Source organism: Phasianus colchicus, chromosome 8 (genome assembly GCF_987193195.1).
Source record: "Phasianus colchicus chromosome 8, bPhaCol1.hap1.1, whole genome shotgun sequence".
Lineage (NCBI taxonomy): Eukaryota > Metazoa > Chordata > Aves > Galliformes > Phasianidae > Phasianus > Phasianus colchicus.
Window position 1 is genome coordinate 17553939 of NC_143443.1, and position 12254 is coordinate 17566192.

General features: G+C 45.8%; 1 protein-coding gene and 1 long non-coding RNA gene across 3 annotated transcripts in view; one reads left to right on the forward strand and one right to left on the reverse strand.

Annotated features, from left to right (window-relative positions):
• The window catches only part of LOC116234478 (uncharacterized), a 317267-nt gene that overhangs the window by 153043 nt on the left and 151970 nt on the right, over positions 1-12254 (forward strand). The window lies entirely within an intron of this gene.
• The window catches only part of LOC116234489 (paired box protein Pax-2-like), a 35078-nt gene that overhangs the window by 3519 nt on the left and 19305 nt on the right, over positions 1-12254 (reverse strand). Inside the window, exon 5 of the mRNA XM_031602123.2 lies at positions 1530-1615. Coding sequence (XP_031457983.2) covers positions 1530-1615 — 86 coding nt within the window. The remainder of the gene's footprint in view (positions 1-1529; positions 1616-12254) is intronic.

Here is a 12254-nt window from a genome sequence, read left to right on the forward strand (position 1 = left end):
ACCCAAAACTCTCCATGACAAATCACCTTCTCTTAGCGCAGGTGAGCTCTTCAGAGTTGGCCAATAAATTCAGTTCCCTACTAGAACAAACCATGGACTCACGATACGTACTCCAACCAGAATTAATAAAAATCTTGTGTCTTTCTTTTGCACAGATCAGTGTAAATTGACAGACTCGTCCAGCCGCTCACAACTCTCCAGACTACTCTGGAGTTACCAACACATCAGAAAGGACAAGTCACCCAGATTAGAAATAATTACTTCCCGATAATTAGGGCTTTAGGGTTTAGAGCAAGTAGAGTTGTACATCCAGTAGGCAAGCCCATTATGTCCCAGCATGCCCTAGTCATTAGGAGGATATCCCAGTTCCCTTACAAGCCACTAGCCATCATTCAGCTCATAAAGCATTGAGCTGAAGCATTCCATACCTCCAGCAAAGGCTTTCTAGAACAGAGCAGAACCTGCCAGCACTGCCCGATGTAGATCCACACTTCCCAGCGCACCACAGAGCAATGAGAGGCTCCAGCAGCAGGATTCACAGCCACCCTCCCAGCTCTGCCAACTTATTCCCTAGACATTGCATTGCTTCTCCAAGAAGGGGGAATATCTGCCAACTCCATCTGATGTGGTCACTGCTTCCCAGGCCATTGAGTGAGTCCAGATTGAAAGGGCATCCAGAAATGCTCTTCCATTCTGGGTCATTAATTCTTTTGTGCTCTTGAATACAGTTCATGTACAGGAGTATATCTGCCAGTTCTGTTCCACGTAGGCCAGCACTTTCCAGTAAATCCTTGTTTAGCAGCTGATTCTCAGTAACCAACAGCATCTAAGACAGTGTCTTAGGCCACAGGTAAGCCACAATATTCAATAATACTACATATTTTCTCCTGCTTTGAATTGCTATTAGATAACCTAGTGCTATCAGCAGCAGACATTTGTACCATGCAACCCACATCAGTAACAACACCCCATCACATGTCTAGCACAGCATCTTTAAACACAACAGACTAGTAGACATTTGGTAGCTTTATTACAGCCTCCATCTTCTGCTCACCTCAATAAGCCCTTTTCCCCTAGCAGAAAATGCATTTTCTCAGTGAAATACACCCATGGGATAGCTGACTGCAAAGCTAGAACATTGAAGGACTCTGTGGCGTGATATCAGAATGGCATATCCTGATCATCTGAGAGATGAGAAACGGGGAGAGAGAAGCAAAGTAAGGCCAAGTAAGAAGGAGAAGAAAGGTGAAGGCTAGTGCTTGGGTAGGATAGTGGCAAGTACTTCTCTCTAGGGAGGTGAAGGAGAGAGTGAGCAAGTGAAAGGGGTGTTGAGGCAGGATAGCTTTGGGTAAACTCTCTGCAGTGCAGCTAGGGCAGCAGAGAACAGAAACCTCTGCTTTCAGGTGAGGTTTCTTTCCCCCCATCTGCCTTCTCCCTAGCACCTGCTTGTCAGACTTGTTTGCCCCTGCTGAGCTTGATTCCCATTTCGAGCTGTCCCATCACCAAGCCCTCCATGCCAGTCTCCTTACCGATAGTATGTCCTGGCGCAGCCACACCTGTCCCGCTCCCGTCTGGTGTTGGGTGGAAAGGTTGCTGAACTTTGGTTCTGATAATCCTGGAAAAAAAGCAGAGCATTTTCAGAACTCAACTTCTCATGCAATTTCTCTGTGCCTTTGAACACTGTGATTCCAGTAATCAGAGCCTGAGGCTGAGGGCCTGAGCTGACATCTGACTGCAGCAGAGCACCATCTTAGCACTTCTTCTAGACCTGGTTCTGGTGCTTTAATGGTCCTGCTCACACAGAATTGTCCTTGCTGTACTCTGTCACCCTCCCCAACCATGTAGTCGCTGCATGATTATGACGCTCAGCAAGCAGTCTGGTATCCAGTCTCTCCTATGTGTTAGCGACTGTGTTACTGCTTGTGATCAGATCTGCTAGTGTGCTCATGAGGCAGCCTTTGCAGCTAACAGCCATTCCTACATTTACAAATGGTGTAGATTTCATTTTGTTGTATACTTGAGAAATTTCTTTCTGGCATAGCACTAGGAGATTTGAACTGATGGAGGGCTTTCCCAAAGCCCTACTCCTTGTGAAGGAGACAGTGGGAGCAGAAGGCACCTGTATGGAATGCTGAGGGGATATAGATTACCAGGAAAAAGAACCTACCGCAAAGGGATACTGCTTTTGTTTATCAGGTCGTGCATGAACACAGTATGGAAACCCAAAAAGATGTCAGTGAATGCCACAAAGTTCACAGTGCAGCTCAGAATGAAAATAAACTGAACTGCAATTGTCAGTGTTCATTTTCTTGTTACATGCAGTCTTTCACCTCTGAGTCACTGATTTAAATCCAGCTGAGGTCAATGTGAAAGAAAATCACTATCCTCTAATACTTGGCTGGGGGGCCTGCCCGCTGCCAGATGCTGGGTAGCTGTGACTCAGGAACAACAGTGTCTTACCAAGGGGCTCAGCAAATAAGCCATGACCTGTGAAGGCCATGGAGACTAAATTCCTTTCTGAGCTTAAAACAAGCCTCTCCAATTAGGATGAAGGCTGCAGATGCTCTTTCGGCTTAGTTTCTGGAACTGTTGGCCTTGCATTGTATTAGCTTTAACCTCTCCTCAAAACTCTCTCCACAGAAAGTGAAAGCAAATAATGCATTCTCCCTGCCCACCCGAGGGCTTTTCTTAGAAATTCACACTAAAGAAAGAGTTGGCAAAACTTCAAAGAGAGAATGCGTGGCATGGGCAGAGGTAGGCAAAGAATTTGGGAGGACATTTCTGAAAAAGCATGGCTTCACAAAGTGAAGCCTTCATAGGAAGAGAAAGGCATTTCAGAGCATATCATCTCAGGTTACTGGAAAACACAGATAGGTGGTGAAACCTGGGCAGTTCCTGGAGGAGCAGAAGACAGCTGGGGCTTAGCTGCAGATAGGTGATATCAGGGCTCTGGCTGGGGATGGAGAATCCTCCCTCTCCTCACCTCACATAGTGCAGGGGTTCCTGGTGGGGACACAGACAGAAGGTGTCGGAGGGCCTTAGGCCGAGGGGCTGGATTTTGAGGTCATGCTGGTGTGCACAAGCTGGGAGCTGATCTGAGGAGTCAGTGCTAGGGCAAATAATGCAACTTTCTTCTTCTTTTCAATTTTTTTTTTTCCTTTTCTTTCCTCTCACATTTCCCCTAAAGCCCCCTGAAGTGCCACTCTGGTTGTGTGAGTTTATTGATTTCCCCCAGCCCAGAGAAACAGAAAGAGGGGATGGGGTGCAGGCAAAGGGATGGAAATAGAAAGCTATAAATTATTTGTGACAGGAAAGCAATAGTGCCAGAGTGCTGAGCACAAGTCCCGTGTCACTATTAGATTCCTTTTAGCCTGATGACACTGTAAAAGAGGTTAAGTGTCTGATGGAATCGTACACCTTGGGGGCAGGGGCAGTCCAGAAGCAGAACAAGCCACAGAGAGCGGGTATATCAATTCTCCAGGCCAATAATATTCCCCTCATTGATTGCAACACAAAGTTCAAAAATCTCATTATAGTCAGGCAGACCTGGAACTTTTAAAAAATCAATAGAGTGATATAACGTATGTATACTTTATATAAATGTATCTATCTATCCATCCATCCATCCATCTGTCCATCCATCCATCTCCAAAAACCTGCCTGAGGGTGTCTAAGTTAACCTACACATTATACTATGTTATGTTCTATTGTAGCACAGCATAGTGAATGGATTAGATGCTTTCCCCTGCAGCCTTAGCTGACATGTTATACCATGTCCTATTAGCACTGAGATGACATCAGACAGTGCCATTCGCACTGCAATATGACATCAGATTGGCCATGCACACAGGCAGGTGGCATCACCCTGCTCCCGCTGCAGGAGCCCCAGCTGAGCTCTGCTAAATGGAAACCGCAGCGCTTCCAAGGCCATCTAGAGTGAAACCAGGCTGTGCAATGATTTGGGTCTAGCAGTCCTGTCCATAATGCTTGGAAACCCCAGGCAGGGATGAAGAAGAAGGTTCCGTTTCCGTCCCTGTTCTGTTCTTGGGCTCTCAGCTCAGAGTGCTGGTTGTACCCACTGCAGCAGTGTGCACAGAGATGTGTCCATTGGAATTGGAGGCAACTCACCAGCTGATTTCACCAAGTAGCCATCATCTCATAATGTTTTTTGGTCGCTACCAACCAGGGCCAGCTCCAGCTGGTGACCTCGAGGTGAAATGTCTCATTGGAAATACTTCCTTCTTACAAAGGAAGCTGGCTTTCTGCCAAGAGTGGCGGGGAGCAGTGAGCAAGTGGGAACTTTGTTGGTTTTGCAGCCTCAGGTAGCTTGGTTCAGCTTGTTTCTGGCATTGGATGGCTGAACCTAATGAGTTAGTAAATGTCTCCTATGGCTAAAAGAAGAGGCAGGCCGAGTGCTCCTCTGCCACATAGGCATGGCCTCACTGGCATTGGAAGGAGAGAAGTCTCAGACCCTAGCTTGGAGCGCAGAATCTGGCCATGTTTCACCCGGGGTCGCTTCATTTAAGGGCAGTGATAAACAGCACCGTCCCCAGAAATTGCTGCTGTCGCCGCAGCAGGCTTCAAGTGAGTCGTGTATGTGGGACCACCTAATGAAACAGCGGATGAAAGATGAAGAAAGCTGACCTCATCCTGTAGCAACAGATACAGCCTAATAATGCAGTCTTTTAACTTCAGGACTGCTGAAAGGTTCTAACCATGCACAGGGCTGAAGCATGCACGGAGCTGACCCAAACTTAGGAGTGCTACATTTGTGTTCCGTGAGAGGGAGCAAACCATTGACCACCTCTTGCTGCTTTCTGTGGCTTATTCTCACCTCTAGATGCTGGAGAAAGACATGCCTTTTGCAGAACACTTCTGCAGCTCTTCCCAAAAGAGGAAGGGACACAGCTCTTGGCACACCACTCAGCAGCGCCAGTTTTTTGAAGTAAATGCCAATGTTTTCAAAGGCCTTTCTTTTCTCCAATGGAAATTGTCACTTTGGACTAATTTCATCTCTGCTCTAATTCCATCACAGTCAGTGACTCTAGTAACAGCCTTTGTGTTTAATTAGGGGCATAAACTGGCACTTATTGTAAATTCCCATTTTTCATTTTCCAGTGGGAGATTTTTGCACAAGTTGTCTACTCTGAGTTTCGGAGAACATACAGTTTTAATACATAACTGAATGAAGTTTCAGCAACAGGACATTTATAGATCTTTGATGGCAGTAAAGCAACCAAACTTCATTTCACAATCTGAATTTAATATGTGATATTATCATAAGTAACGGCATGCAGTATCATTACAGTCCATAGTATCGTACTGTGAATTATAAATCCATTCCTGGAATTTGCAAGTTACTGCAGTTGCCTTGTAGTAATTCTATCTAGAGTGAATATTTCAGATAGCTCCGGCTGAAACCAACAGCCTGCTTCCAATGCTTTTGAGTTTCTCAAACATTCAGCACTAGATCAGGAATTTCCAGTGTTTGATTTCTATTTGGTTATTTTTGGCAGCTTTAATGCAATCTGTTTTGCTGATTCTAAATGCAGATTAACACAAAAAGTCATCTCCAGTAATCTGACAATTGTAACAAGCTCTAATCAAATTTGGTCGAGGATGTAGAAAAAATATTAAAGATAAAATTAGCTGAGACATCATCCTTTCTGAAACCAGAATATTCTCACCTTGTAAAGAGGCAAATGAAAAATCTCCCCTAGACCTGTTCGGGAGTTATTTGCTTTAAGAATGACAGAGCATAAGAAACATCCCTTGCCTCTCTGACATTTCTGTCCAGGCTGTCTTGTAGACTTGCCATACTCTGTGGTTTCTCCACTCTCACCGTTACTTGGAGAGATTTCAGACAGTACCTCAAAGCCCAGATGAAAGCCCAGTGGGGTTGATTGGAGGGAGATGAGCGCTGGCTGAGCCCTCCGGAGGTCCCAGTGTAGCAACTCCTTTAATCCTGGAAGAACCAGGTGAAGTTGCACTAAGGAGGCACGGTGTGTCCTGCTGCCTCAAGGAAACCTGACAGATTTCAGATAGCACTGGTGTCTTCTCTGTGATCATCTTCCTTTGTCACAGGTTATTTTTCATAGTGGAAGGGTACACTCCGCGGAGCACCAAACTCCTTGTAATTGTTTTGGAGTGTTCATACTTTAAATGCTCCGTATTAGAAGCACATTACAAGACCCCAGGGTGTGCATTACTGGGCAATTAAAGCTGCTCTTGGAAGGCTAACCCTGCTAAGCTTCAGCCTGGCTCTCTGCAGTGAGTCTAAGGGCAGCTGTGGTGGCCAAAGAGCCGACACTGCGGTGCCTCGCCACTCCACTAGTGCAGCTGTGCCTGCAGGGACATGGTGTGGGGCTAAGGGACACAGCCACACCCTTTGTGCTTCACATCACTGCCTGCAATGGGCTGGGGACCCCCAGTGATGCTGGCGTCAGAGCACACCTCAGGGAGAGAGATGAGGAGAGGCAGCCTTGGGCTCCTCAGTGCTGACAACATCCCACCTGCAGGTGGATGCTGTGCAGGCACAAAGAGCTCTGAGCATGGCTTGCATTCACACAGGAGAGTCTGCATGTTTCAGTGCAGCTGAATTCACAGTTCAGCAAAAAAAAGGGGAAGAAAGTATTGTTTGACAGAGTTCAGAATGGAAAGCAAGCTTCATAGCTTGGTGAGGAAAAGCGACCAAGGGATTTGGAGGGTGAAAGGAAATGAAGTCTGACAGTTGGAGCCTAATCCGACTTAAGGGAAGAGCTTCGGTTCCTCGCATTGTCATGGACTCTCATCAGGACGTTGGACAAATGGCGTCTCTCTCTGTGCTCTGCTTCCTGCCTGAACTGTGAAGATAGGAGCGCTGCTTTGCCACCTGGGGCACCGCGAGGACAGCTGGAAGGAGGAGAGAAGGGCTCAGGTTCAGGCAGAGCAGGGGCCAAGGAAGTGCTTCAGCGAGCTGTAGCACGGTGTTGGCTCCATTCCCCCTCCTGAAGCAGAAATGACACGTACCCTGCTGACAGTAGCTGCCTGTGAAGGGAAGGGAGGTGGGCAGAGATGGGAGCTGTGTTTCACCTGTGCTGACTGCAGTGGTCACGTTAGACATTGTGCAGCAGGTGTAGTCAGGAGGCTCAGACCTGCCCCCCAAAAGCCATAGGATGATTCCCATCAGTGTGGGGGGCAGTACATTTGCAAAATCTACTGCAACACTTGCAGCCCTCAGAACAGCAGCTGACATTGGCAGGAGCAGCAGACTCAGCTTCCTTGCTAGCAGGCCCGAGGCTCTGGCACTGTCTGCCAAGAGAGCAGAATGCTTCCAAACCATGCCATATTCAAGGGCCACAAGCGATATTTATGCATTCAAACTCTCTCTTCTGTCATGAAAATTGCATTTTCTTCTCCCTAGCTTTTGGAGAGAGACGAAGGGTGATCACATACGGTATCAGTATATAGGCACAGGTGTGATGGAACACTTTGGTTAGATAGTGCCAAGAGGTGGCTGAATTGTGGTTATCTATTTTCTCAAACTTTCCAAATAGATGAGAGGAAGAAATGGAGATGCCTTGCATATCTTGAAACATAATTTCTGCCCTCCCTGAGGAGATTTGCCTCCATATCTGCTGTTAATCTGTGTGGCTCTATCATCTTAACTGGAGCTACGCTAGCATCATGCCTGAAGAGAGGAGGAAGAAGTGCCAGTTTGCTCCAGCTGAGCCTGCTCACACCAAAACACCAGAGAAAACCCAATCCTGCCTTTTTCTCACACTGCAAAGACCATTTCTTGGCTGCACGCTGAGGAGAGACAGCAGCAGTTTTACTATCTGAAGGGCTTAGAGAGGAGCTAGGATTTTTTTGTTGTTTTAAATCAGTGACCCATGATGACACCATACGGTTTTATTTCATTTAATTTGAGCAGAGCATTAACGTTCAGCTTCTAGCAGATCTCTGCCCATTGCAGTTCTGCTGCACTACATGGAACAAGTCGAGACGTAAGGAAGAGCGGTGGGAGGAAGGAAAGGTGAAGCAAAAGGTGTCTCTGGGAACGGGGAAATGTGCCAAGCAGGGATTTGCTCTGTCAGCTCATCTGGGGAGCAGCAACACCCAGCTGCATCCCACAGCTACAGGCTGACAGCATTCGACCCCATGCATGTAGGTCGCCTAGCCTGACCTTGTGGAATACATTGCTGCATCCGGCTATGAGAAACATTTTCCCATTTATCCAGGGGGATCTGTGTGAGCCCGTTGCACTAGGGTGCAAACCTGAAGGTGAGCGGGGAATGTGGCTGAACTCCACAGAGCTATGCAGCCATCCAGGGCTTAGAGCTGGCTGAAGAGTGAGTATCTACATGAGCTGCAGTCAAGCAGTGACTGCAGCATAGAAATGTCCTCAGGCAGGTGTTTCTACTTTTATTACACTCCGTTCACGTTTGGAAGGTTTTCTTTGCAGTCAGGATACCCAGGAATGTGTTATAATCCAAACATCTAGAAGATGTCGTTCGGTGTATCAAATATTGGAAGCGAATTGGGTGTAGATGTTTGACAGCCCAGATTTAAGGTGAATTAAAGAAATCTTGAAGGACTAAAGAGGTTTTGCTGCTTAGACTTAGAAATACAGGCATGAAAGGAATGATATGGCTCATCCTGTCTGAATTCTGATAGCATAGGCAACCACAAAGCAAATGTTCAACTCAGAGCATCCACAGGAGTATCCATCCTAGGAGCTCCAGACCTACAGTCCCCCTCAACCAACTCACAGTCTCTGCAACAACAGAACAAAAGCTTCAAGAACTACAGTCAGCTGCAGGAAGGGAGCAGGAAGAAAACACTGTCAGGGGCTACACCCACTTCACCAGCAAGAGGGAAAGTGCCCATGAATGTCTGAGCCCCTAGACATGGATCATTTTTTAGGAGTCTGCCTCAGAGCGCCCTTGCACTGCAGTGACTGCAGGGCCAAGTGACACCTGTCCCCTGCAGAGCAGCCAGCTCAGGTCCTGCCAGCAGCGCAGCTGCGGTGGCACAGAGCTGGCGGAAGGTCCAGCCTGTGAGCTGCCAGCATTCAGTGGCCGCCACGCAACAAGTGCTGGAGCTGCCGCAACAGCAGCTGTGCCAGCAGGTGAGTTAGGGAGACCTACGGAAACACACGGGCTTGCCAAGGTTAAATATCTTAATCTGGAGCATGGGAACTTTTAATTGAAAGCTTTGCTTTGTGCCTGTTTCCAGTTATTAAAATTCAGGAGTCTGTGCCGAATTCCTTGTGGACATTCCTTTTGATTAACAGAAGACGTGTGTACTAGAAGTAAAGGCTTGAACTGGGAGGAAACAGATAAATGTAGATAACTCTCAACTCTCCTGCAAGCTCTGTCATACCTTTTGCCATAAGTAAAATCTTAGGTCTTTAAGATAAATTTCATCGTTCATTTCAAACCAAGGTGGCTTCCACAACTGTGAAGAACAGGTGGAAGTGGAACCTGGCTGTCTCCCAAAGGCCAGAATAGAGGCAAAGCAAGTACTCTTATTTACAATCTTGTGTATTTTGTGGTGATCTCTCCAGTATGGAGGCTGACTTTGTATTTTTTAACACCATGGCTTGGCAGTGTGGGTTATTAACCCTGGTGTTAAAAAATGCTAGTTTCAGAGCAGGACCCTTTGCAGCAGGTCATGCTTGAAAGGCTGGAAATTTCCACAGAGAACCTGAATCTTTCCTTTACTGTTCTAGTTTCTACTCCTGTTGTTATTCCTTATCCCTCCTTCTGAAAGCTGCCCAAAACTGCCAGCAAAGGCAAACGTATGAACCCAACACAGAGCAGGAATGCTTGGGTGATATGCAGGGACCCAATGTAGAGCTGGTACCCACCTCCAAAGACAGCATGCTTATTTTCCTAGTTTTCCTAATGAAAGGACGAATCCATAGCTGGTCTGCTTGGCTCACGTGAGTGACTAACAGGTCTGAAAATGTGGGCTATGTGTTTTTGTTTCCATGTCAGAGCTATTTGTGGCATAGGAGCACCAGCATTTGTCTTTTAGTGGGCTTTAATGATCATATGGTGCTATACGTACTTGTTTATCTTTTCCTGCAGATCTACACATATTACTGCGGCTGTATGTAGTTAAACATTTGGGTCACATACTGTATTCAGACCCCATGAAGAATTAATAAACATTTATTCAATCATTACAGTTTTTAACAGAGTTAATGGCAGATAGGCTGCTCAGCTCTGTGGCTGTAGCCATCACCAGCTCACTATATTGATCTCACTGTAAAGCACCAAGCACCATTATTACAGTCAGCCATAACCACCTAGAATCATCCATAACAAGGCCATAATATCCATTACATAATAACTAATATGTATCAACATGGATATATAAGTAATGTAGCTCCTTGTTGTAAGGTCCTTAACTGTATATGCATTTGCTTAGCCAGCATAACTTTATTCATTATAATTATAAGTATAATTAGTGTAACTTTGGGAGCACAGATCTGTTCTACTACATTGTGCACCTGGCACCCATCTGACCAAGTGCAGAACTGTCCATATGGGCCCTGAGCAAGCTATTGCTTACATGCCCTTCCCATACAACCACAATGGCTGTAGGGAGGTCGCTGGATTTCCAGGTCCCATTTTCCTGCCCCCATCTCTTCCATAAGAGTTAGTCTAAGGGTTCACCCACATATGGCTATGCAAAGTAACGAATGTGAATTAACTGGAAGTGTGAAATTGAAGCAGTCTAGTTAAACTGTATTATGCTTCTGACACCTTTGTTTAGAAGTAAGACAGCTTTAATTTAGTCTAGCTTAATTCACTTTGGAAAATGCAGTAAGCTAAATTCAATCTAGGACACTCATCCAAACAGTGTTTTAATGGTTTTAACCGATGTACTTTCAAAGTTAATTCAGATTAATTTTCTCGTTTGTCCCTATGTAAGCAAGCCTGTTGCCCATACTCCACCAATGAAACCATCTCAGCTGAGACACCTGCAGCCATGCCAGGTTGACAATGGGCTCCCAGGAGCTGCAGTGCTTAACATGAGTCTCTCTGACCCCACTGCTGCTTTATTCCCATGTCTCCATGCTGGTGGCTTTTCTCCCATGCCCAAGCTGTGGGGATGGACTGGGCTCTGCTGCTGTCAGCCTAGGAGGGGGCCACCGATTGTTCAGCACGGCCTGAAGTTGTGAGCTGTAAATATTTCATTATTCACACTTTACAGGCTTTTGCAAGGGAGTGTTGTGTTGTTTCTAGCTCAGGCAAAGTACAAAGTACTCCTTCTGAAAGTCATGACATTCTAAAGAGCTCTTGGTGATTTTTCTCCAGTGCCATTATTTCAAAGTGCCATCCCCTTAAGCTGCACAAAGTGAATCTGAATGCTTCCTGCTCTAACTTAGCGTTTCCCCCATTGTTTCATCTGACTTAGCATGGGGACAAGGTTGGATGCAATCAACTGATAAGCAGAGATGTAAAGAGAAGCATATTCTATGGTGTTTAGAAAACTATACTACTTGTAATCTAGAGTGTTTTCTAGTCTAAAAAGCCATGAGGTAGCATAGGGCGGTTCAAAGATTTTATATTTTATCTTGCCATTTTTACAGGGCTATCACTAAATCAACTGTGAACAAAGCAGTCTGAGAAGTAACCCAGAAACATTTTTCTGTGCAAAAATCCTACTCTTTTGAAGTATAATTATGGAAATTTCAAACTTCTCATCACCTCATTGAACTCTAAAGCCACACTTTATACTCAGTCAAAACGCAGCTTAGGAGGAAATTGTAGTCAAATGTTATTTTTATCACAATGCAAAAAGAGCCCTTGAAAAACTGTATTTTGGTGCATCTCAACTCAAATAAAGCACTGTATGGAACCATTGAGTCACAGCCTGAACCACTGATTGATCACCTGAGGCAAGCACTGCCTCAACCCTGGGAGCACAGGTGAAGGCAGTTCAGCTGTGAGACCAGAAGGGGTGGAGCCTGGCTGCACCTCACCTAGACCCCATTTAAGGGCTGACTGGCACTGGGGAAGGATTTCTTTCTGGAGATGCTTTCTTTGGAGTTTTCTGCAGAGCCTAGGACATGGGTGAGCATTTCATTTATTGCTGATTATCTCTTTCCATCCGATAATCTTTCTAATTACACAACCTGTATAATACCATCCTAACCACACCACTCTGGTAACTGTGTATTTGCTGATTGTACAAGCACCTAACCTAAATCTTTGCTAAAAGACCAACCAGACAAACAACAAACTCACTGAGATAACCCA